This window comes from Acipenser ruthenus, chromosome 5 (genome assembly GCF_902713425.1).
Source record: "Acipenser ruthenus chromosome 5, fAciRut3.2 maternal haplotype, whole genome shotgun sequence".
Lineage (NCBI taxonomy): Eukaryota > Metazoa > Chordata > Actinopteri > Acipenseriformes > Acipenseridae > Acipenser > Acipenser ruthenus.
Genome location: NC_081193.1, coordinates 14,386,812 through 14,414,570, shown reverse-complemented (window position 1 = coordinate 14,414,570; position 27,759 = coordinate 14,386,812). Strand labels below are relative to the sequence as shown.

Below are 27,759 nucleotides of genomic sequence, written 5' to 3'. Positions count from 1 at the left end.
GAAAACTGGAACCCATTGAACTTCACGAGGCTAGCATCAAAGCGGATTTGAAAATGAACCTGAAGAAGACTCAAGTCATGTTTAATAAATATACCACTCCACAGTCAATTGAAGTCAATGTGATCAAGCTTGAAAAACTCAGAAACTACGTATACTTAACGTACACACACAGCCTAATTGTATAAACACACACAGAGTTCGGTTACAAAGGTCAGCGGCAACCGCACTAGTTAATCATTTTCAGACTAGAGCAAGTATCGAGTGAGGTTATCAGTTTGGTTAGTTGATGCGCACTAACTGTGTATTACACTATCACAACCGCAGTTGGTGCTCCGTGGATTTCTGCGCAACTAATGATGTCGTTGTTTATCAGACATTTCTGTGTGATAAACATTATTATTATTATTATTATTATTATTTATTTCTTAGCAGACGCCCTTATCCAGGGCGACTTACAATTGTTACAAGATATCACATTATTGTTACATACAATTACCCATTTATACAGTTGGTTTTTACTGCAGCAATCTAGGTAAAGTACCTTGCTCAAGGGTACAGCAGCAATGTCTCCCATCTGGGATTGAACCCACAACCCTCCGGTCAAGAGTCCAGAGCCCTAACCACTACTCCACACTGCTGCTACACACACACACGCACGCACGCACGCACGCACACACCTGAACATTTAGTTTCGGCAACGGAGATCCAAATGTGCGAAATAAATATAAGATCAAAAATGCCCATGGGCTGGAGTGCCTTTGGAAGATTAAGCATGGTTTTGATAGGGAAACTACCCTTATGCCTCAAGAGAAAAGTCTTCGACCAATGCGTGCTGCCAGTGCTAACTTAAGGATGCGAAACCTGGACCCTCAATGCACAAATGACTCAAAAATGACAAACTGAGTATGGAAAGATGCATGCTAGGAATAACAAGAAGAGACAGGAAAAGGAAGAAATGGATGAGTGCAAACAAAATTATGCAATGTTATATAAGAGCGAAAAAACTGAGGGACGTATGTATGTGTGTACACCAGGATACAGATGCCATCGTCATGTAGGTAAAAAAAAACAACTGAAAGGGCATATAAAGCACCAGCACACACATTTTACATCAAGACCGACAGTAGACACCACAGGGCAATTAATAAACTGGAAGCTGCCCAGCAACTTCACTCCAAACCGCTTGAGGCCGCTGTATTCAAACTCAAAGCCGGGGCCCATGCGTTGTGACGTCACCTGGGGTACGTCGCCGGGTTCTGCGAGGAGTGGAGGTCGGTCAGCGTGAAAGAGAGGTAGTGTGTGGAGAGAGTGTGTTAATGTGGAAGATAGCGAAAGACTGGAAAACAGTGGGGACACCAGTCAAAAAAATAAATTATCTATTTAATTAGCAGTTTTGCTGAGGAAGAAACATACATTACCGCAGACATGGCTTTTTACGAGTACGTTAGTCGAGAACAGCTAGCCGGGTTTGACAGGTACAAGGTAAGGTGGTGTTTTTCTCTCTCTCTCTCTCTCTCTCTCTCTCTCTCTCTCTCTCTCTCTCTCTCTCTGAAGCTCTCATGTTTAAATCATGCTGAACAGATTATTATGACTGTCATTGTTTCAATCACTGAGGCTGGGCAGGCAACGAGTCGGTCTGTGTATCTTCTGCTGAGGTCTCATACAGCATTTAAACACACAGGAACGCAGCTGTGTTGGTGGTTGTTACTGGTCGTGTTTTTTAATGACATTTTAAAGCAATTCCTTACGAGGGCTGGATGACTTCATCGGTCTCACCTAGCCTTGGGTACGGCCCTCTTATCGGTTGATCGAGTACATTTGATCTACACTAGTCTATGTGAAAATAACAAACATTACTGTGTAGTTTTAAAGTTAGCCACTGCTATTGTACATACTGCTGCTACAGCAACAGAAGCATGCGTTTGCTTGACAGAAACTTTCTTTTAAGAGGCTGTGAGACTCCGATCTTATGATAGGAATGATGACGAAAGACACACAAGGAGGGCGGCGGTAGTTGTTACTTGGGCCTCGTTCATTATTAATTTGCTTTCCGTTTTCATTTTTGATTATGTTATATTAACAGTGCAGTAAGGCCGTTAATAACTCTTTCTAATGACTGAGTTGAGATTAGGGTTAAGGTTTCTCAGTAATTACTGTTAGAATAAAGACAAGGGAAGCAAATGTGATACATTTTATTGGACAAACTAAACAATTAATCACAAGCTTTCAAGACCTCAAAGGTCTCTTCTTCAGGTGAAAGTAGGAAAGAGATATTGATGTTAGAATAAAGAAAGACTAGGGCTACCATGGGTAATACAATGAAACAATTATAGGGCAGTTCATGTTTTAGCGATCCAACTGTATTTACACCCCTGTGTAATTGGATACTTTTTATTTAAACAAAAGTTACCCAACTCATTGATCTACACACAGCAGTGGTGTATAATCATGGACAAGAGGCTTAGTGTACTTTCACTAAGAGTTCCTATTTGACAGGACAGTACACACTACATGCTACTGCACTACTGGAGTATCCAAACACTAGTAGTCAGAATTAATACACACATATTGGACATGAGCTCTACGTTTTCAGTTTGCACAGGTGTGTGCAGATATAATTGATGTTGTTTAGGATATTCTTCATAATTTACGTGCTGAATTCTACGACAAGCTTTTGAATACTGTAGATATTTCATTTATTAACGTACAATAACAACAGTTGCAGAGGGGGTTGAGTTCTGCAAGGGATGGATTTGCTTGCTATACTGAATGCCAACAAGTTCTAATACACTATAACAGGTTGAACTGTGTGTTTTAATGTTCTAAAAGTTGACAATAGGTCCATTATATTGTATAGGAACTTACTGGCGTACTGCACTACGGGCCAATAATTTCCTTGTAGAATGTAGCACATGTATATATGAATCATAGATGAAGAAAAAAAAATAGCAAATATATTAAATGATTACTTTTCACAGGTTTTTACAAAGGAGGACACGGACAACATGCCCGACATGTCGACCTGTTCCTATCCAATTTTAAATAACTTTAGCATAACAGAGGCAGAAGTGTTAAAGGGACTAGGAGCTCTTAAAATAAACAAAACCCCTGGGCCAGATGAGATCCTCCCAATAGTACTCAAAGAAATGAAAGAAGTTATTTACGAACCGCTAACCAAGATCATGCAACAGTCTCTTGACACAGGGGTTGTACCGACAGACTGGAAAATAACAAACCTAATACCGATCCACAAAAAGGGAGACAAAACCGAACCAGGTAACTACAGACCAATAAGCCTGACTTCTATTATATGTAAACTTATGGAAACTATAATAAGATCCAAAATGGAAAATTACCTATATGGTAACAATATCCTGGGAGACAGCCAGCATGGTTTTAGGAAAGGGAGATCGTGTCTAACTAACCTACTTGACTTTTTTGAGGATGCAACATTGAAAATGGATAACTGCAAAGCATACGACATGGTTTATTTAGATTTCCAGAAAGCTTTTGACAAAGTCCCGCACAAAAGATTAATTCTCAAACTGAACGCAGTAGGGATTCAAGGAAATGCATGCACATGGATTAGGGAGTGGTTAACAGGTAGAAAACAGAAAGTATTGATTAGAGGAAAAACCTCAAAATGGAGTGAGGTAACCAGTGGTGTACCACAGGGATCAGTATTAGGTCCTCTGCTATTCCTAATCTACATTAATGATTTAGATTCTGGTATAGTAAGCAAACTCGTTAAATTTGCAGACAACACAAAAATAGGAGGAGTGGCAAACACTGTTGAAGCAGCAAAGGTCATTCAAAATGATCTAGACAACATTCAGAATTGGGCAGACACATGGCAAATGAAATTTAATAGAGAAAAGTATTGCATGCGGGCAGTAAAAATGTGCATTATAAATATCATATGGGAGACAGTGAAATTGAAGAAGGGAACTATGAAAAAGACCTAGGAGTTTATGTTGACTCAGAAATGTCTTCACCAATGTGTCATCAATGTGGGGAAGCTATAAAAAAGGCCAACAAGATGCTCGGATATATTGTGAGAAGTGTTGAATTTAAATTAAGGGAAGTAATGTTAAAACTCTACAATGCATTAGTAAGACCTCACCTAGAATATTGTGTTCAGTTCTGGTCACCTCATTACAAAAAGGATATTGCTGCTCTAGAAAGAGTGCGAAGAAGAGCAACCAGAATTATCCCAGGTTTAAAAGGCATGTCGTATGCAGACAGGCTAAAAGAATTGAATCTATTCAGTCTTGAACACAGAAGACTACGCGGCGATCTGATTCAAACATTCAAAATCCTAAAAGGTATAGACAATGTCAACCCAGGGGACTTCTTTGACCTGAAAAAAGAAACAAGGACCAGGGGTCACAAATGGAGATTAGATAAAGGGGCATTCAGAACAGAAAATAGGAGGCACTTTTTTACACAGAGAATTGTGAGGGTCTGGAACCAACTCCCCAGTAATGTTGTTGAAGCTGACACCCTGGGATCCTTCAAGAAGCTGCTTGATGAGATTCTGGGATCAATAAGCTACTAACAACCAAACGAGCAAGATGGGCTGAATGGCCTCCTCTCATTTGTAAACTTTCTTATGTTCTTATGTTCTTATGTACTACTTGGCCCTGTCTTGTAAGACATCACATCCTTGTACAGCCTGTCCCTTTTATCTAACTTGTTTTTGTATGTGAAATATTTTTGGGCAAATGTTTTGCATATCCTCTGTCTTGTTTGTAGTGCCATCTACTGTAGAACTGCCATTCACCCTGAATACTGAACACACTACATACCAAAGTTATTGAAATACTGTTCTCTTACATGTGGGTCATTCTAACAGGCTTCATTCTATAGCTTACTACGATTAATTAACCATAAATGGAAACATTCGTAAAAATCAGAGTCTGTGCTTGCTTGGGCTGGATGACTTGGCATGGATTATCCCTCTAGGTTTTTGCAGATGGTAGATCCCATAGCCTAGTCTGTGATATTGGCTACAGTCTGCAGAAGATAAGGAAGTGGCTAGCAGAACAAGGGTCTCCACAGAGTTGATGGATTGCAGTGCGTTTCTGCCTTCCCAGAGTGTTTGGGTGGTGGGGGACATTAATTACTACTGTACAGTAGGTATTTAGTTCTGGAAGTAACATACTGTACAGTATAGTAAGCAAGGAAATTCAGTCATTTAACACATCCATCCACCACCCTGTAAAGCGTGAAAATAACGTACTATAGTAGGTAGCAGGCTCTAAAGTTTTAAAAGTACAGAGGGGTACAAAATCACATTTGTAGAGCGCAGTAGATCAAGGTTAATTTAAGGAATCCAAAATATGCCTAAGTGGCTTAGCTTGTGGTGTTTGATTGAATGGTGTGAATTGCACTTTTCCTGGTCTGAAGACATGTTTAAAAAGACATTAAATAAAACAAAATGTAGCCTAGTGATCTCTAAGTAACTGAAAAATGTATGGACTGACATCATCATTTTTCATCTATACTGCCAAGTTTAGCACTAGTATTTTATACCAAGTCTGAAACTAATTCAACAAAAAGTAGTTTAGGTTATGAATACATGACAGTCATGTGGGTCGCTACTGCTTTTACTGGGCTCCATTTCATTCCACAATGTGTGGGGATACACTATACAGTAGGCCTAAATAAAATAATGCTGGCACTGCACATTATTTAAATTTACCAATATATGGACTGCAGCAAGTCTACCCCTGCATAGCGTGACGGGACTGAAGCAGCTGAGATGTCCCCTCTCCTTCAGCCTCTGTATCAGCCTACAGAATAATTCCTGAAATATGTCTGAAGGCCTCTTGAAGCAAATTGAGAAACCTGGGACACATTTTTTCATGATAGATTTCAATTTAATGTAATCACTTTGTGAAAGTGAAATGGCTGTTTGTCTCTATAATTGTATTGTTGGCTACATGCTACACTGCAGTATGATTTTAACACCCAGGTCTAATCTGATGCTCCCCCACACTGCAGCAATGCAAAGGTTTGTTTTTGTATGAAACATTAAAAGTCATGTTTTTAAACTGCTAGGGGCACGCTTCACGATTTGACAAAATTATTAGAAAATGAAGTGACAAGTACTGCAAGAAAATAAAATGCAACTCAACACTTTGTATAAACAATTGATTCAGTTTAAAATTTTTGAAATTCACACAGGAGCACTCAAGGGTGCCAAGCAGAGTCTGGACTGTAGCTCAGATATACTGTACTATGTGCAAGATGAGTAGAGTACAGCAGTGGTATTTCCTTACTCTAGTGTCCTCAGCCTCAGTCTAATTCTGCACAGTGCTGTCTCAGACTCCAGGAAGGCACTTTGCAGAACAGCTTTCACTTTTAACTGTTCCACCCCCCTCCATATACTGTCCTCAGTTTTCACGTTGTCATCATAGGTTATATAAGTAGTAGTGCAGTACAGAATGACGCTGAAAGAACACGCTATGCTTTTCATCCAGTGATAATACTTTTATTGAAGATATTTATCAGTTATTGAAACTGATTGTAGGCCTACCCTTTGTGTATTTTAGCTATTTACATGTGTTCGATACTGTATTTTGTATCTTGATTCTAATTAGAAAAATTTTCGTTCATTAGAATGAAATACAGTACACTGGTCATTAGGTCTGTTATGATCTTCTTATTAACAAGTGATGTCTACTACGAACTGAAAGATAGTTAATACAGTAACTTAATTTAAAGTGGATTACTGTCCATTTAAGCAAGCAAATATAAAAACAATTCTGCAGCTATTTTCATTTGACTCAAATACACATTATATTATATTAAGGTAAATTAGTATTTTATGAAAGAGTGTAGTATTCAGAACAGTTTATGACCAGTATTTCTACATATAGGCCTACAGTATGCATGGCCGTAGCCCTTGTTTTCATTTCATCAGCAGCTGATGTTAGTTTGCTGAATCTTTAGCTGGTGGATTGAAAGGTTCTTTTTGTTGAACCTGATTGTTTCCACAGCTTGTCCCATGACATCACAGTGAGTGTGAGTGTAGGCTCTTAGTCTTCTTTGTGAAACATTCTAAGAGAAAAGGGAGTAAAATCTGATCTCTTGTCGTTGCCCACTGTCTTTGAAGAATGACTGGAATTCTGTGTGGGCCATTTATGTTGAACAAAATGAACAAGCCATTCACGTTAAAGGAAATGTTTATGCATATACTGTAGTATGGTACATTTAATTCATGTTTTGATTTATTTGACTGAAAACCACATTTCCAAGAAGAATGCCTCTTTTTAAGCCTTGAGTCTTGTGACTTGAACTCTGGGGCTCAGTCCAGGAAGTTTAATGGCCAAAACAGTTGGTTTAACAAACTGTATCCATTTATTTTGAGTGAAGTGAAAAAAAACAAAACAAAACATTTAGGTCTGCTCAGAACAAGAGAAGATGGGGTGACGGATTAATCCTCAAATAAATGAATAATTCCAAGCAATAATAATCAAGGGATAATAACTGTCAAGTGAGATTGGACAAAAAATTATTAAAGGATCTGTATGAAAAAGGTTTCAGATGTTGTAACTATAGTACTTCATTTTAGAGACCGTATTTGAGAAATCAGGAAGATTGTTACTCCCACGCAGTCATCTGGAGTTCAATCTTTAGAAGTTTACTTTCCAGCTCCAAAGGTCATGTCCTCAAATTGTCCACGACAAATGTGTTGACGTGTCGTATTACTACAGTGCATTTCAGAAATGAATGAACTGCAATTCATACATCTGGGTCAAATGTCTTCCCACCTAGGATCAGGCAGCAAGTGAGTGTCTGACCTATGTTACTGTAACTGTTGAGACAATGTGACATCAGATTTGTTATGCCCATTTAATGTTAGTAATACTTTAGATTAATTGGCACCAGATTAAACTTCACTTTCAAATACAGTATATTTAAGAGATGTGTTTATATATACTGTGTATCTATGTCCATCTTACAATATGGTTATTTTAGCACAAACAAAAAATAATGATTTTATATGTTACATTAATGGTGTTGTCACAGGGGAAAAAAACAAACAAAGAAAAAAATACAGCCTGCTAGCACAATTGTAGAAAAAATAAGGGACAAGGGCTATAGCTGTTTGTATGCTGTGTAATAAGAATTTATCGAATATATTGTGAAGTGTTGAATTTAAATCAAGGGAAGTAATGTTAAAACTTTACAATGCATTAGTAAGACCTCATCTAGAATATTGTGTTCAGTTCTGTTCACCTCGTTACAAAAAGGATAATGCTGCTCTAGAAAGAGTGCAAAGAAGAGTAACCAGAATTATCCCAGGTTTAAAAGGCATGTCGTATGCAGACAGGCAAAAAGAATTGAATCTGTTCAGTCTTGAACAAAGAAGACTATGCGGTGATCTGATTCAAGCATTCAAAATTCTAAAAGGTATTGACAATGTCGACCCAGGGGACTTTTTTGACCTGAAAAAAGAAACAAGGACCAGGGGTCACAAATGGAGATTAGATAAAGGGGCATTCAGAACAGAAAATAGGAGGCACTTTTTTTACACAGAGAATTGTGAGCGTCTGGAACCAACTCCCCAGTAATGTTGTTGAAACTGACACCCTGGGATCCTTCAAGAAGCTGCTTGATGAGATTCTGGGATCAATAAGCTATTAACAACAAAACGAGCAAGATGGGCGAATAGCCTCCTCTCGTTTGTAAACTTTCTTATGTTCTTCAGAACAAATTGTCATGACAGGTCTCTTGTATGGCAGTTGGATAAAACATTTATTGGACTAGCTTTGGTCATCCATTACAGAAAACTTCACAGCATGCTGTCAGTAGAGAGAAGTCAGTTACCAACGTGTTCCTGAAGAATTTCAACACTTTCAGGGCTAGATTCTCTTACAGTAGCTTTTTACAGTTGTTGGCATGTTTCAATCGAAGCGCCAGCATTGCAGGTGGTCTTGATGCACTGCAATCCTTGGCCACTGAATTTTTTTCTCCTGGTGAACATGCCTGAGTAAATGTTGAAAAATGTATTGTCCAGTTGATTAAATATTTATAAAGAGTCAGCAATATATAAAGAAAATATAATGCTGCGATACTAACAACGCGGGGCACAGGAACGTTAACGTAATGCGTTTCTTATAAACTTTGCAGGGTGTTCTAGAACATTTACGACTACATAACCCATAATCGAATGTTTGGTAACGTTATCGAGTGATCAGTATAGGGGTTAGTTAAGCAACCTTTTAAAAGTGCTTAAAACACCTTCAGCCTTAGCATTACTTATATACACGAGTGAAAGTGCTCCGTCTGTAGACGGAATTCCGTCAAAATGCCCTGTCCCAGGACCAGTCCTATGATTCGTGTAGAAATGCCAAAAAAATCTGGGGGTGGAAAACTGTAATGTTTAGTATATTTTTCTCCTGTTGAACTGTAACTTGATTGAGACCATAGGCACCTAACCCATAGAGCACAGGGGAGGCAAACGGTATATTTTGCCACTCGACTTTTTTTGCTCTGTGTAAACACACTATTATTCTATGTTTTTGTTATGGTTTTGCCTATTAACGGTTTAAAATGTTAAAAAAAAAAAAAAAAGTCATTCATAAGACGCCATAAGTCCAACATTAAAAATAAATAAATAAATACAAATCCACAATAGAATGGCCCCTACATGAACATTGGTTTGACCCACCATAGTCCGTTCTGCACTATTTACAACAGCTAACGACGTTAGCGGCAGTGTGACTGCAACAGAAGATGCTGGGCAGTTTGGATACTACATAAAATGATTAATTAAATATAGGCTAGGTAACTGTTAGTTTAGTTTGTTTTATTATCTATTAATTACATTATATTTTGACTTATTTATGTATTTTTTTTAATAAGGACATTCGTAGGTTTGTGTTGCTGCGGGGCCATGAACGGGTTTAAGTTCAACAACAACTCTAAATAAAATGTTACTTCTATATGCACTGGTAATAATCTGAAGCCGTGGTGTTGCAAAATAATACAATCCTGTTTTTACTTTAGAAATGTGTATTTTTTTCATTAAAAACGTGTCGATCTTTATTCATTTTCAGCTTTCATATTGAAACTTGTTGTGTACTACTCATTCAAGCAAGCCAAGTAGGAATCTGCTTAAGATGTTTTTCCAAGTCAAGTAATCTTATTTGTGTATAAATAATGACAATAGTTTTTTTTCTTACTTTAAAGGCACGCACCTGAATTGTAAGGTAATTAAACTGTTTGCTAATACTCTCCCCACCATGCAATTTCTTAGAGCAATAAGACAATTTTAATGGTATAAAACAAGAAACAACTCTTGACTGGTCTTTCCTGCAACTAAGTTTATACTGTTGAAATTGTTTTATTCAGAAAAAAAAAAATGTCCTTGCATTTGCTTCAGAGTGAAGTATTTTTTATATATAGTAAAACAGTGCTTTTGACATGGCAAGTATTTTGAATTGCCTTACTTGGGGAATAATTACCTTCTAAAGAACAGTAGTTGCTTTTCTTTGTTTGTGTAACACTTTCCTTTAATAAACGACTTGGGAATTCTAGGTGTAGCTCTGTGCAGAGACTTGCATGTATTTGTATTTAATACGTGCTCAGTAAGTACATAATGTACATTTTATGCTGAAACATCTGCCAAATTTTGTAGGTTTGCAATTACTGAAACCGTAACTTCACAACAGCAAGGTTTGCTTACTTTCTTTTACAATTACGATATCTGATTGAGTTAAGCAGGAGATTGTATATGAATTTTGCGGCTGAGGTTTTATAAAATTAATATGTGAATTGGACATACATGTAAAAGGTTTGATCAGTAACATTAAAAAAAATACGTTGAACTAGCCTCATGTGAGATTTATCGGGCTGATCCATCTGGTAAAGTGACAAGTTCTAAGTGAAGTAATTTCAGGGGAGGGGGAATTGGTTTTGTCCCAGGAGTTTCAGTCAAAATGATCATTGGCCTCTTTCACCCATGTAGGCTATATATTTTATTTCTATATCGTTCATTCTATTCTATATTTAACCACATTTTGAACTTAATGATCCAGAATGTGTAGCCCAATTCACTGCTTAATGTTCTCTAACTAATAATACATTGCTTAAAAATAATCTGACCTTAAAAAGAACAGACAATACATAAATAAGTAAATCATATGTGTAGGGATGTGCTTTTGGTAAATTTTTTATGAACGTTTAAATACTATGCAGGTGTCGGTGTTTAAAACCATATCTACATACACACACGCTCTTTATATTACATTCTGATGTACAGTATACTGACAGGCCTGGTCAGTATTTTGTAAGCAAATAAATCCTAAATAAGCAACTCTCCATCTCCTTAGTTATTTTTTACATTTGAATTTAAAGATTATTAGCCTAGTGTTTTAACATTTATAATTTAGCTTTAACGTTTGTTCTCAGTTGAATTAAGCCATGCAGTGCTGTGTTTAAGAGGCCTTCCTCTGGTTTACTGTTTGTCTTGAGAAACCCATTGGTCATGTTTTTGATTTGGTTGTTCGGACAGACAAAATATGAGTGTCTTTCCTCTTCCAGATGGACCTTGACCTTTCAGCTACATTCATTTCAGCTTCAGTTGTAGTTAGCAGTGAACAAATTTGCAGCTTGCTTAACTAACAGGGCACCGCAGCAGCTCAGTGGAAGAGAGATGACTTTCCATTGCTGGACTAACATTGCTGGGAGTAATCCCATTAATTAATTGTTCTCTGGCATGCACTGTAATTACGTACAACGAGCTGTACTTGAAAGGGGTTCCTCATACTACAGTAATACCGAGCAGCACAAACGAGCTGTCCTTGAAACGGGTTCCTCATACTAAAGTAATACCGAGCAGCACAAACGAGCTGTCCTTGAAACGGGTTCCTCATACTACAGTAATACCGAGCAGCACAAACGAGCTGTCCTTGAAAGGGGTTCCTCATACTACAGTAATACCGAGCAGCACAAACGAGCTGTACTTGAAAGGGGTTCCTCATACTACAGTAATACCGAGCGGCACAAACGAGCTGTCCTTGAAAGGGGTTCCTCATACTACAGTAATACCGAGCAGCACAAACGAGCGGTCCTTGAAACGGGTTCCTCATACTACAGTAATACCGAGCAGCACAAACGAGCTGTCCTTGAAACGGGTTCCTCATACTACAGTAATACCGAGCAGCACAAACGAGCTGTCCTTGAAAGGGGTTCCTCATACTACAGTAATACCGAGCAGCACAAACGAGCTGTCCTTGAAAGGGGTTCCTCATACTACAGTAATACCGAGCAGCACAAACGAGCTGTCCTTGAAACGGGTTCCTCATACTACAGTAATACCGAGCAGCACAAACGAGCTGTCCTTGAAACGGGTTCCTCATACTACAGTAATACTGAGCAGCACAAACGAGCTGTCCTTGAAAGGGGTTCCTCATACTACAGTAATACCGAGCAGCACAAACGAGCTGTCCTTGAAACGGGTTCCTCATACTACAGTAATACCGAGCAGCACAAACGAGCTGTCCTTGAAAGGGGTTCCTCATACTACAGTAATACCATGCAGCACAAACGAGCTGTCCTTGAAACGGGTTCCTCATACTACAGTAATACCGAGCAGCACAAACGAGCTGTCCTTGAAACGGGTTCCTCATACTACAGTAATACCGAGCAGCACAAACGAGCTGTCCTTGAAACGGGTTCCTCATACTACAGTAATACCGAGCAGCACAAACGAGCTGTCCTTGAAACGGGTTCCTCATACTACAGTAATACCGAGCAGCACAAACGAGCTGTCCTTGAAAGGGGTTCCTCATACTACAGTAATACCGAGCAGCACAAACGAGCTGTCCTTGAAACGGGTTCCTCATACTACAGTAATACCGAGCAGCACAAACGAGCTGTCCTTGAAACGGGTTCCTCATACTACAGTAATACCGAGCAGCACAAACGAGCTGTCCTTGAAACGGGTTCCTCATACTACAGTAATACCGAGCGGACAAAAACGAGCTGTCCTTGAAAGGGGTTCCTCATACTACAGTAATACCATGCAGCACAAACGAGCTGTCCTTGAAACGGGTTCCTCATACTACAGTAATACCGAGCAGCACAAACGAGCTGTCCTTGAAAGGGGTTCCTCATACTACAGTAATACCATGCAGCACACCTTCTGTATGGCATGATTGTCGGAAAAGGTTTTGATCTCGGTTCATAGCATTCAACCCTTTCACATTGTACCTCATGATTTGACAGTGCTTCCTTCTGACTGGATCTGGCTTCGTTCTCCAGATAGTACAAAGTGTTGGCTTACAAACCGAGTCTGTGCACTATAAACTGATCCCTAAAATTCACTGCAGCATTGTGTCCTGCATTCATGAATGCATCAGCTCTTGTACTTTGCCCATTAAGACAATGTGTGTTTTATTGCTGTAACCTACTGTACTGTACAGGTGATGCATGTTTATTGCTGTAACCTACTGTACTGTACAGGTGATGCATGTTTTGGGAATTAGAGTAAATAAGCAAAGCATGTGACATATACAGACATAGGCTGCAGTGTGCAGTAAATGTACAGTTCAACAAAGCATTCAAGATGACTTTTAGCTGGGTTAGTTGTGTTCATATTATGCATAGTTTTCATGTTGATGTTCACTACCTAAACCTGTACATTTCTTAGTTACAGGTACTGTGCAGGAGATAAATAAATAATTCACAGGCTATCATTGATTGTACTCTCATGCAGTGCGTCCCAGCTATAAAAGTAGTGCTGTTGCAGCTTGGCTCAGCTGTTTCCTGTGACATGGGGCCCCTTATCTGCTTATGGCACATTTTTACATATCCCCTGTTCAGTCATCCCTCTATTTTCTGAAACATGCCCCCCACCCCCCTACCCCTCATGCTTACTACATTACAGTAGGTAAACTTTTGTTATTGCAGTGCATTGCTATACATAATCTATAACTCTAACTGCTACTTGCATGTGTGTGTGTTTTTTTCTTTGTATTTTACAGTACAGTGCTGTCGACTCCAACCCACTGTCTGTGTATGTAATGCACCCATTTTGGAATTCTGTAGTAAAGGTAAGTGGTCTGGTATCTTATCTGCCGTATTAATAAATAGTCTAATTGGAACTTTCTTGAAATAGTTAAGAGATCTGACATAAAAACTTGGCTTGATAGGCTGCAAAGTGGATCATAATAAAACAGTTTCAAGGCATTCTGTAGTTCAGTTACTTGCAGAGCATGTTTTTTTGGTTTGTATCCCATTGATTCTCATAGCTGTCGATATAACTGAAGGGAGTTGTATTTCACAATGGCACAATGTCTACTTTAATATGTATTCTAATGGTACCTAATTGCTATAGATATGGATCGGCATTGATCAAGCAAAAAAAAAAGATATGTTACTAGTTACTCTTGCTCATTTTATATGGTGAAGACTGCACAATAATAACCCAGTTCTTTTCTGTCTCTGTTTTTAGTTTTTACCCACGTGGCTGGCACCAAACCTGATCACATTTACGGGTTTCATCTTCCTCGTTCTTAACTTTTTAATGTTAGCCTTTTTTGACTATGACTTCTATGCTTCAGGTATGCTCTTTGTTTTAGAAGAAAAGGTGCACACTTTTCACATTAACTCTGTCCCTTGATGTGTGTGTGTGTGTGTGTGTGCAGTATGTATGGTTTGTAGGTTATTAAGTTTAATTAAAATTGATAAACTGTGAGAGTAAGTCTAGAGCTGACTCCTGTAGAAAGTGTAGCTGTGTAGCCAGTGTGGATTACTGACCTAATCACGACTTGCTCACAAACATATGTTTGCATTTTTTCAGAAGATCTGTTATCTGTTTTTCAATGAGCTCTTTGACCTAGTGAAATGTCATATTAACCAGAGTGCTTTACTGTAAAATATTCCAATGATGTAATTTTCAATAGTTCAGAAATACCTAGTACAGTATGTGTGAGTGAGACAGGATTTTCTGTATTTTTCACATTTGCCGATTTTGAATGTATTTGTAAGGTTACCTAGCAGTTGTATCAAAAAGGGTTTCAAAATCCATTTCTTCTGGTCTCTAATAATTCTTAAAGGAATATGATTGACTGTACAGTACTAATAATCAAGTCAATAAATAGACATAACAGATTCCTTAAACCATAGTTTTTAGCACTGCACGGTCTACAAATACCCACCGTTAAAGACCATACTAAAACACATGCTCAGAGTCGGCTACTTTTAAAGTGTGTGGATGTGGAGAAAATATGGATGCCCAGAGAGCAGTTCAGAATGTGTTCCATTTACTGTAAACAGATTTAACAGCAGTGATTTACTGCTGCATTGACTAAGGACTTAAAACTGGCAAAGAGAAATGATCAAAAGAAAACTTCGTTCCCTGACTACTGCGACTCTGTGCCCAAAGTACTTTGTTTTTTGGGCGCATTCATAACAGGAGCAAAGGTAATGTCTCTCTGTTAATTCTATAATATTAATGTTCGAGGCCCAAAAAGCTGCAAGCCTTTATCTTTCCGCTTCTTCCTGGAATGCTCATGTGATTCTAGAATTGTCAGCTCTTATAAGCAGGCTTTTCAAGTGCTAAACTTTGAGTGTTGTCATTTGTATTTGGTTGCATTAGAATGTACCCATTAAAAGTAGTGCTGGGACAAATATCCGAATATTCGAACAAATATTTTTTTTGACATGTATTCGGATACAAAAATCAGATGTTCGTATTCGCTACAAATGACAAAAATACCTTGCAGTTATTTAAAAAAAAAAAAAAAAAAAAAAGGCACATGAAAAACAGCTCTGTGTGATATGTGGGATGAAATATATATATATATATATATATATATAACAAATAAACAAAAAAACACAGGATCAGCACAGCAGCTCTTGAGCCTCTATTTCAGAGTTTTAGACAGCAAAAAGTAAACAAACCAGATTTTGCGAGCGCACGCGTAGTGATCTCTATGGAAAGCCATCTGGGACAAATGGGTTGTGCTGGTTCAGAGCGAGTCAGAATCTCATGGGACAGAAAAAAGGGAAGCACGTCATTTTGAAATTCCTCGCTTAAACAGTACCCAACTTCCTGAAAATGCTGTTTAGTGTTTTTATATATATATATATATATATATATAATATATATATATATAGTATATATAATATATTTTTTGTTGCAGTGAGTTTTTTTTCCCCTTCACTTTACTACTCCATCTCCATATTTTGTTTTATCTGAAATGTTTAAAGTTTAAGTTAAATTTCAGTTTTCATTTGCATGTTCAGCTACAAAAAGGCACAAGTAAACCCTATCTTATTGCTTTATGAAAACGTGTCTATGGCCATTGGAGAGCTCCTCCAAACATACAACACACTTGGGACGGGTTTATCTTCATGGCCCACGTCTAATTCTAACTGCAGGCCACTCAGTGTTGCCAGATCCCACCCAGAAAAAACTAGGTGAATGCAAGAAAACCTTTGAAATTGCCCCTAATACCTCTAGGAAAACGAATTTAGTATGAGTGCTCAAGTTCTTGTTTTTCTAATTGTAAACACACACAATTAGGCTATTGAAATGTTCAGTATCTACTGAATTTATTAAGCAATTCCTGCAAGTAGCATTGAAATCCAACTTTAAATAATACCAGAAGCACATCATGTTAAGTCATATTACAGTAGATTCTTGTCAGTTGCATAGCCCATGTGCCAAGCAGTTTTATGCAGTTAACCAGCGTATGCAAGTCAGTAACATCTACACTGTAATAGATTTAATTGTACACCTGATAACTGCATACAATTGTGTCGCACATTTCTTATAAAAATGTATGTTCCTTTCTCTGGTTAAATGCATACAACTGGGATATGCAATTAATAGGAATCTACTGTGTGCATTTTCATAAGAAAGTTAACAGGAGTCTGCAGTTGTCATGCAACTAAGTGATATTTACTGTAAACCTCCAATATATTGGCACACCATGACTAAATTGTAAAAAAAAAAAAAAAAATAGCTAGAAAGAAATATTGGCAAGTTACCTCTGATCAGCAAAGCAACTTTCAAATTTAGTTTTTTTTCTGAATGTTTTTTTTTTTTTTTTCCTTTTTCCAAAATATATACTGGCTATCACAACACTTTAAAGAGTAAGTTACGGGGTTACCGAAAAATATAGTGTTACACGTCCCCACGTGCCGCTACAACTGTTTAAATAAAGTACCTGTAATTTTTCTTTTCATTGTTACATTCTGACTACTTTTTTATAACTTTTATATATTAATTTTATAACTTTTTAAAGTCTGTTTTAAAGCTTTTTTCAAAATGTCAGCTCTAGTGCACTGATAGTGTAAAGATTATTGCCCACATTGTCAAACAGGTAACACAGCAATAACGATCCATGATGTGGTATGGAACAGAAAAGCCAGAGCACTTGTTATGTTTTTTTTTTTGTTTTTTTAATCGATCTTCCTGCAGTGATTTAGAGGACAGATTTCAAACCCCATGCACTAGAGCAGACATTTTGAAAAGAGCTTCTTTGAAACAGACTGTAACATTCTGACTTTTTACACTTTTAACCAGGTAAACAGTTGTAGCATCACGTGGGGACGTATAACGCTATAATTCTCGAAAACCCACTACTTACTCTTTAAACACAGCCATTACAACTACATGAACTTCCTCTGTTGTGGTAGTTGGAGCAAATCTAAAGTCTGGAGACATTCTATAGAAAGCAGCTGACAACAGGCATGGTGTCACAGCGCATCCGCCATAGTAAAACTTTGGAGGAACAAAAACTGATTTTAGACAGAAAAAAACAACCTACAGAAAATCCTTTGTCGCTTTGCACTTTCTGTTGACTCTCGTTTTCTTCCTTAATTTTTCATTTGCAAGTGAGAAATGTATCCATTTTTGACTCGAAACGTTACACTGGATGTACTCCAAACACTGAAACCAATTCAGCTAAAATGCAGTTGCACCCAATATTACATTGAGGAAAAACCTGCCCAATCTAAATCACGCATGTGTACCGGTGTATGAGAATTTTGAAGCTACTCTATAGTCAGACTGTAGACTTTGGGCTGCTAAACAAAAAATATATATATATTTATGTACAGAGGTTTAGAGGAAATAAAATATGCTTTAAAAAATCAATTCAAGATCATTATTTTCTTTTACTTTAATTTTTATTTTGCATTTCTGAGTCGTCCTACGCGTACCCTCCGTCTGAAAACCCCTGCATTCGGTAATGCTGCATCACACTGTGAAGGTGATGGCACTTTCAAGGGAGCAGTATAGAAGTTTATTAAATATGTATGTATGTGTGTGTGTCTATATATATATATATATAAAAAATAATAAACACAAATAATAAATACCAAAACTAATTTCTAAAAGCCATGCAAAATTCAAGAGCGTACAAGTTATAACAATTGCTTTCTTGTTCTATACATTTCAAAGTAGCCTACTTTGGTGTACTTCCGCTTTTAAGATATACTGACATTTAGTCTGTTGGACAGATAACATTTGTTACAGTTTTTTGTATTTATGTTTAATATGTATAAGACTATTTAGATAATGATACAGCTGGTTCAGATGTCATTGGTTCCACTAGAGATTTCTAATGCTTGTAATTAACAAAATTAACTTTGAAAGACTGTTTGGTATGATTTTCTGTCAGTTAAAGTAATTTTTAATGTATTGTTTTATTCCTCAAACAGCACCAGACCATGTGCATGTACCAAGCTGGGTGTGGATTGTAGCAGGTCTACTAAACTTCATAGCATATACATTAGGTAAGAGTTAATTTATTATGCATCAGGTTTGTTGAAGTCAGTTATTCAGGCATGTCAGATCTTATCCTATTTATTGATCATGTTCTGGGCAACTCTGTTTTTAATACCTGCACAAACATGATTCAGGATTTAATATACAGCTGTACAATTCTCAGTTGATCATCAATGCTTGGTACCAACATTGAATAAGCAGAGTGTCACGTAAAGAGAACATTTACATATACTTATGGGCAGCTTTTGAAAGTTGAAATTCTTAACCAGTGTTTTGTATTAATTGTTTCTGAAAGTTGTACAAGTATGTGTTGCAGATAAATAAATAATTTGCTGACATAAGCCTTATTAAAATAGTCTAAGCACTGAATCCAAAGCGGGATGGAAGCTGGTCTAATGCTGCATGCCTCGTTATAGATGGTGTTGATGGGAAGCAAGCTCGAAGGACGAACTCCAGCACGCCGCTGGGGGAGCTGTTTGACCACGGGCTGGACAGCTGGGCCTGCGTGTTCTTCGTTGTGACAGTGTACTCCATCTTCGGGAGGGTGGAAGCTGGCGTGGGCGTGCGCACTCTCTACTATATCCTGTGGGTGGTGCTCTTCTCATTCATCCTCTCACACTGGGAGAAGTACAACACAGGGGTGCTATTCCTGCCCTGGGGCTACGACATCAGCCAAGTGGTAAGCACAAATACACTGCAATGCAATGCTGGCCTGGGGTTAGCTGAGGTTTTTGTTTTCCCTGTAGTAGTACTCGGTATCGGAATGCACCCTCTGGTTAGGCATCGAATAGATCCCGTCTTACTCCACCCCATGTACCCAAGTGTCTTCAGTCTGCTTTGATTATTTTAGTGCTGAAAACAGATCAACTTGCTGAATAGAGCTTGCAGCACCTACCTAAGATCATGCAGCTTAGTTTGCCCCTCATTGTTGTCAAACGTTTTACATATAAATATAAAATAATAATGTATATGTTTTTCCATTAATAAGTGTTATTAGTTATAATGGCATAAAATCTCATTTTGATAGAAAAGAACTAGAGCAGAGCTAGGTTAATTAATGAGTTAATGAGTTATCTAGTGGGGTCAAAAAACACTTAAAAAAATAGAAAGCTGATATAAGGTAGAAAGATGCTCTCCACATTCACCCATTTAGGTGTGCCTATGTTAACTGAAAGCTTCACAGAGGTGACCTGGTTTGTTGATCTTTCACTTTCTTTTCCAGACCATGTCGGTTGTGTACATTGTGACATCTGTGGTTGGTGTAGAAACTTGGTTTGCACCCATATTTATGAGTTTCTACTACAGAGACCTCTTCACAATTATGATCCTGGGTAAGATTCCTTTCCCTGATTTGTGCAGTATCTGTGAATATAGTCAAGACCAGAAACTGATCTTCTAATTTTAATAGGCTTTTAATTTTCAGATAATCTAACAGTTAGCTACAGTCAGTGTATTCCTGTGGTTCAAGCTAATCTCCTGTTAACAAATGTATGCATCTGTGAGACATACACTTCTAAATATCTTCTTCTCTATATCTCTGCTAGGATGCGCCTTTATAGTAACCCTTCCAATGAGTCTCTACAATGTTTTCAAGTAAGTATTTAGATTATTTTTCTAGAAGAAAAAGTACATGGTTTATTGTTTGCTTTCCTGTCCCTGTAGGGTTTAACTTCGTTATTTTTGTAAAATATGGAGGGTTGGAATGTAGTTGTTTCAACTTATCAAACGCCCAGGGCCGGTGCTGGCAAATCCTAGCATCGCACCATATCAGTCAGGTAATGGTTTTTGATTGAGCTTGTATTGTGCAATTGCTCTGAATGCTCGTATATATAACCTGGTTTCTGTTTTGAAAACTTGCACGGACCATGTACAGATTTTAAATTGGGTTTCCCACTGTATATGGGATTTTGAAATGACTGTTTCATAACTTCAATAACGTCATCACTTTAAACTGTAATATGAAACGAAATGTAATGGTTGAAAATATGTTTTGGCAAAAGCATTAACGTTCTTTAGACAGTGCAAATTAGCTTTGTCTTGCTTAACAGCTATTCTACAGAAGACAACAACACTGTAGGGAAATATCCTACCATTTTAAAACGGTAGGTTTTGGGGCAGATACTAATGTTAGAATTAGCTAAGCAGACTGAAAAGGTATAGTTTTTTAACTTGCGTAGCACATGTTATGGATCCCAATTTAACATGAGTCTTTGTGGTCAAATGTTTATCTAAGCTGAAAACAGAACTATTTATATGACAATATTATTAAAAAAAAAAAAAAAACACTCCCAATGTACTGTACGTTTTGAAAATACAAACTTGTACAAAAAGGGCAACACAGACGTTGTCATGCAAACTACTACCTTCCCCAATACTGTCAGTCTAATTACACACAGCATTGTAATGAAACTAATGTCTTGCTTTTTAGAAAACTTGCACAAGTCCCAATGCATACCGCCTTTTCTTAGGGGTAAGCTCATAGGCTATTATAAACATTGTGGGGCTAATTAAAAACGCCGTCTGTATGCACAGCAAATACACGAACACGAAATACAGTACTTCACAAGTTTATCATTATTATTAATACATTTCTCAGTTGTAATTGAGATACACAAATGGCTTATCACACAGATCAATTGAGTAACCCTACACACATGTCTGGTAAATGCATTGGTGGTGATGATGGGAGTCATCACCACCAATGCATTATGCCAATAGTGTCTTTGGAAGAGAAGTGTCTCACTGGTGATAGTTGTCTGGTCACCCTGGTAAAAAAAAGCATTTTTACCACTGAATTCAGCTCATATACGGGTCCCATTTAAATAGTATTACATGTCTATTTAAAGGTTAGTAATATTGCAAGTGCCATGTGATTGGCAACATTCAGATTTTTTTATTTGAACGATTTTGATTCGGGACTGCAGGTTAGGTTTGGATTTTCATTAAATTTTGAACAGACAAAGCTGAGACCTTTACATTTTTTTGTTAATTTAGATTTTTTTGGGGGGGATTTCACCCCAAAGTCAAAGGTCAAAAAATGTTAAGGTGTAACTTGTTATCTTTCATATACTTTTATACCATCTTTGAATTTACCATGCAATTTGCAACACAATGACATCTCCCACAAGTCTGTAGCACAAACCATTGTTGAGTAAAAGGTTGGTTAACATTAATGGGGGTACCAATCAACCACATTTTTAGCGCTCTATAACTTTTGACCCCTTGACATGATCAGTCTAAAAATGTAAATTGGAGCTTGTTTGCCTGAAACAACCCCAAGAACCAAGTATGGTGTAAATTGGAGACGGTAGGGTTTAAAATCCAACTTTTTGGGGTGATTTGTCATGGAATGACCCAATGACCGATTTCTCATCCCCTAATGCTGAAACAGTATTCCCTCTGTAATCTGAGGCTTCAAGAATGAATGTCTTAAGTTTGTTTAGGAAGTGATTCTGGTAAACGGTTCAGCAGGTGTGTTCTTGGCTATTGTTTTATGTACATCGGGCATCCCATCCCATCCCAGCCCATAAATTAGAGGGAATTGTATTTGGAGTTTTGAAGTGTATGGAACTCACCATTCCCGTTTCTAATTCCGAATGGTTTCTCCACAGGGCATACAGGAAAAACACTCTGCAGTGCAGTTCTTTTTATGAGTCCTTTTTACCCTTCCTGTCGCCTGTGCTGCTTTTCATTCTGTCCACACTGTGGGTCTGCCTCTCGCCGTCAGACATCATTGAGAAACAACCTAGAGTATTCTACTTCATGGTGGGAACTGCTTTTGCCAACATAACGGTAAGTGAAGAGCAAGCAAATCGCTGCATGAGGTTCTTGTTTGAAGAAAGGGTGTTTTTATCTTTTTATATCGAATATTAAACTTGATTTACATATTTAAAAAATCGTATTAGTTTCATATGTATACTCTGTATATAGGATTACGTAATTTGTTCTGTTTCTTGTAACTTTTACAAATACACATGATTGCTCTATGCAGTTGGTAGTGATTTGTTTTAGTTCACAACATTAATATCTGGTTTCCCCCCTCTCTTTTTCTAGTGTAAGCTGATAGTCTGTCAGATGAGCAAAACTCGCTGCCAGCCTCTGAGCTGGTTACTGCTGCCCATGGCTCTGGTAGTCCTAGTGATCCTCTCAGGACTAGCGCAGCACTATGAAACTCTTATCCTGTATATATGGACGGCAACTGTAGCGCTAGCACACATCCACTACGGAGTGTGTGTGGTAAGTTCTTATGTTTCAAAAAGAGCTTTGTTTTCTGTACATGCTGTTGTGAAGCTTTTTTTTTCTTTTCTTTACTCAGAAAGCACCCTTGCTTTGCATTCTGTTAAGCATTCTATTTGTTCATGTGTTGCGCAGGTTCACCAACTGAGTGGGCACTTCAACATCTATGCCTTTTCACTGAAGAAACCGAGCACAGATTGACTAGAGGAGAAAATCGGCCTGCAGGCTGCAGAGGTTTAAACCTAATCCAGCAGCAGCCTATGGACACTTCAGCCATCACCACAAAATTGGCATCCACCGTCAAGAGGAGAGAGAATACAGACATATCCAAGCAGACACAGTGCACCTGGCACCGAGGACAGTGTTACACAGAGGTATTCCTATGGGCCCAGATACAAGAGCTTAGGAATCGCATAATCATTTAATTATGTTTTCAGTAGGAAATATGAATTCCACTTGTTTCCTAAGGAAATCTGGACAGTTTAGAATAGAAAGTGTCCAATACAGCTTTTCCTCCATGGTTTATAGCTTGAAAACAGGTACTTTATGGTTTTTAGAGCTGTGTATATTGCCTTACAGGAATTGTTTTGCTGTTTATGTACAGGTATGCTATCTGTAGCTTTAGCAAATTGAACCCTCTCCTATACTCCATCCCAGCCCATAACTTTGCACAAATCTGTACTGCTTAGCACTAGATGACAAAGTAACATACACATGTCCAACCAAAAGCCTCGCATGGAGTTATTATTGTAGTCAGGCTTAAAAGTTTTTTGTCTCTTGATTTTGCCATTGCTTTATTTCGTCAGATTTTGATGTTGCTATTGAACAGCATAGCATCTATAGAGTGTAATGTAAATACACTTCTTATTGGATATGAAGGGCTTGAACTGGGGATAGTGGGATATTAACACAGTTTGCACATGGAATACCTAACACAGCGATTACATATACAGCAAAATGCTGGGAAAACAAGCTGCAGGGTTATCTGAAGGCACCAGTTAACAGGAAAAGCAATTGCTCACGTTTCTGTAGAAAAACATTTTCTACTTTGTGTCGTTTACAAAGCTTGGTAATGTACTTCTGAATCTGCCACAGTAATTGCTACAGATATATAACATATTATATACAATCATATTGTTTCTTTTGTATTCTGCTCTGAAGATCACTATTTCTCCATTTAGTAACTAAGAAAACTTGCCATCTCATAAGATTGTGTTTTTTTTTTCCCAATTGTGGTGGATCCTTCCACCATATCATCAAATTTGAAACCTCCAGTTTTACTTGCTTTTATATAAGACCCATGTCTTTTGGATGTTGTGTTTTCAAGTTCTCGGTTTGCTGGTGGTGTGGTGAATGCATGCATTTTTTTTCTTTATAGCAAACTCTCCATGCTTTATTTCATATACATGAGATTGTGCTTCGATGAAGATTGTGCCCTAAACCCATTATTGGACAGGACACACTTGGAAGGAACAAGCATGATCAAAGTTTTGTCTAGTTGTGTTCAAAAATAGAAACGCTTGTGCAAGGGGTTTCTGTTTTAAATGCAGTGTCTGCTCTTTGTAGCTGTTTATTCATTTCTTTGTAAATTAATATATGTTGCCGTAGATTGTTCAACCTCAATACTGAGACCTTGGCTTCAAGAATTCATGTAAATATTTGTTTTCTTCATTTTGAAATTTTAAAGTAACAATTAAAATAAATAACTCCTTATTTTTAGCATTTAGGATTTTTGTTTAATCAATGTTACGGTATACAGAAAATGTGTTGTTGATCAAACTTGTTAAGGCTGAGTATGCATAAAAGGAATGTCATACATTTTATTTTAATGTTTGCTGGTGTCTTGATATGGTTTTGTATGTATTCATAATGTAAATTAATTTCCTTATGTTAGTTACACATGGCAGCTGATTGTCTGGGATGAACACCTTGTCTCCAGAATTATGTATTAAAGAGATGATGTGGCTGTATTCTATACTAGATCTATTCTTGCATAAGCTAAAAACAAAGAATATTTATTATTCATAAAAAACAAAAGCTGCTGGTATGTAGAATATTGTTTTGAACCTACATGTATATGTCTAATGTAAAACTGTTATTGGCTAGTTTCCACATCATTGTTAAACACTTAGAATGGTATTTGTATTAGTTTATTGAGTCAACACTGATCATTTATTATTTATAATGCATGAAACCAACTTTTTAATTTTTTGTATAGGCTCATCAATGGAATACAGCCACTGTTTCTACATTCTTAACTGACAACATACAGTCCAGGTGTGAAAGTATGAATGGGACCACAAGCTTGATCTGAAGTCTGCTCTGTCCTTAAACCAGGATGGCATATTTCTTTACTTAGAAAAATAATCTTTTGAACTGGAATTAGACAGAACTGAAAACTAATGACGCCTACAGAGTGAAAAATAAGACACGAATATAGACACTGGTGTTGGGTTTCCCCCCTTTTGTGGCAGTATTGTGCCTAGATACGTGCTTCACATACAAAATAAATACATGGTGGAAAAACAAAGCCAATTCATTTGCAATTCTGGCTTTTTTTAAATTTATTTTTTATTCATTTGTTAGTTAATGCAAGAAGCACAACCTTTGTTGGGCCTAACTGTCAAAAGTGGAGGGCTAATTAGCAAATATGCAAATCACATAAAGAATTTTATTATTATTATTTGTTGATTTAGCAGACACCTTTTATACAAGGCGACTTACAGAGACTAGGGTGTGTGAACTATGCATCAGCTGCAGAGTCACTTACAACAACGTCTCACCCGAAAGATGGAGTACAAGGAGGTTAAGTGACTTGCTCAGGGTCACACAGTGAGTCAGTGGCTGAGCCGGGATTTGAACCAGGGACCACCTGGTTACAAGACCTTTTCTTTAAAGATTGGACCACACAGCCTCCTATTATCTTTAACGAGTGTGAGACACATGGGGAGACGATTTACAAAAATAAATAGATAAGAACATAAGAAAGTTTACAAACGAGAGGAGGCCCCATTCAGCCCATCTTGCTCGTTTGGTTGTTAGTAGCTTATTGATCCCAGAATCTCATCAAGCAGCTTCTTGAAGGATCCCAGGGTGTCAGCTTCAACAACATTACTGGGGAGTTGGTTCCAGACCCTCACAATTCTCTGTGTAAAAAAGTGCCTCCTATTTTCTGTTCTGAATGCCCCTTTATCTAATCTCCATTTGTGACCCCTGGTCCCCTGGGTCGACATTGTCAACCTAGGTTGACAGAGATGTGCTCTGTCAACCTAGAGCATTTACTCCTAGGGTATATGTATACATTGTTTAATAACTATATTTTCCATATTTCAACATTTGTCTAAGGATGAGTGCAAGATATCTGTTTTTAAACTGTTTAATAAGTTGTTATTTTAATTAAGCTGTGAAAAAATATGAAACTCTGTACAGCTTTTTTTTATCCTTCCTGGTAGGGGTTTTACTTCATTTTTGTTTTAAAAAATGTATTATCAAGTGGATCAGAAAATGCTTTTGTGAACTTGATAAATATTCTGTTTACCCTGTGATGTCTTTAATGTCAGTTGTTGCCGTTGAGTGCAGTACACAAATTGCCAAGTGGAAAAGGTGTATTGTAATGCATCAGATACATACCTGAAGGAGTTTTTTTTTCAATAGAATAAAAACCTTTAGATGTGCTTGTTACTGTAGTTATGAATCTGTTCTACCTCAGGATATCATCCATCAGGAGTAGCTGCAGCAGATTATGCTACTACGGCAAGCACTAAAGCCTTTTGTTCTATACCATGCAAAATTGCTTTACTTTTTAGCAGTTGGTTCTTGCAGTTTCTGTGTGATCAAATGTAGAGCCATTGACCTTTTAAATCAATATTCTTGCTTCTCTTTTTTGGTTTTGCAAAGGGGCAGTACCTTGCCTTTGTATCATCAGTACTGTTTAATTCTGATATACCTGTGGTTGTTTGGTTTCTGCAGCAGCCAAGTGTGTGATACTCATGCATTTTAGGCAACTCAGAAACACAATTCTCTTCCTGTTCATTCCTGACATAATGCTGCTTAATTCACAAGTATTTGACCTCTTCATTGTTTTCCAGAGGCCTTGCTTGTAATCTACTAAAATCACAACATGCTGTGTTCTGGAAAGTAAGCTTTGAATTATGTAACTAAGGCACATATCAAATAAATGTTTGTATTCTTTGGTTCTGGTCATGCTAATTTTAAAAATCTTATTTCACTTCACTGTTTCACACACAGGACTGGGTGATAATTTTATTTTTTCTAGATCAGGCTTTTCATGTGGCCTGCCATTTGTTTTACAATTTTCAGATTCTGAAATGTGCTCTTATCTCACATGTGACAATACATTTCTAGCAGTCACTTCAAGAGAACTTCTGTATTAGTAATTAATAACAGTAAAAATGGCTTCTAACAGTTTAAGAGTCTTTGCTGTTATGATTAATTCAAAAACTGGATCTCCTATTTGAAACTACAGGTTTAGGGAGGCTGGCTTGCTGTTGCCCCACAAATACTGAATACATGTGCTTTATTCTGAAAATTGTATGTAGCGCTGCTTGTTTTGTTTTACTTGTCACATTTTACATTTACACTGGTGCTGTTGCAGTTGCATGCAAGTGGTGTCGTTTGAACAGTGCTGTTTTGCCATATAGCAGTAATTAAACTTGTTTTCAAATAGATGTTGAGATTCAGCACCTTTTTAATATAAATCATAACTTTACTTTAAAAAAATAAATAAAAAATGGAAGACTAAGAAT

At 37.4% G+C, this 27,759-nt stretch overlaps 1 protein-coding gene across 2 annotated transcripts; it reads left to right on the top strand.

The window, feature by feature from the left end:
* Positions 1–1,144: 1,144 nt before the first annotated feature.
* Positions 1,145–27,202, top strand: LOC117402318 (ethanolaminephosphotransferase 1-like). 2 transcript variants are annotated; one of them, XM_059023696.1, is made up of 10 exons: positions 1,145–1,292; positions 14,001–14,069; positions 14,471–14,579; positions 18,691–18,765; positions 19,174–19,436; positions 19,980–20,088; positions 20,302–20,350; positions 22,369–22,549; positions 22,811–22,993; positions 23,129–27,202. In XM_059023696.1, the coding sequence occupies exons 2-10, from the start codon at positions 14,040–14,042 to the stop codon at positions 23,192–23,194; spliced, it is 1,065 nt and encodes a 354-aa protein (XP_058879679.1). In that variant the 5' UTR covers positions 1,145–1,292; positions 14,001–14,039; the 3' UTR covers positions 23,195–27,202. The 2 variants fall into 2 exon arrangements, with proteins under 2 accessions (XP_058879679.1, XP_033859235.2); XM_034003344.3 differs by having other exon boundaries at positions 1,145–1,482.
* The last annotated feature ends 557 nt before the right edge of the window (positions 27,203–27,759 follow it).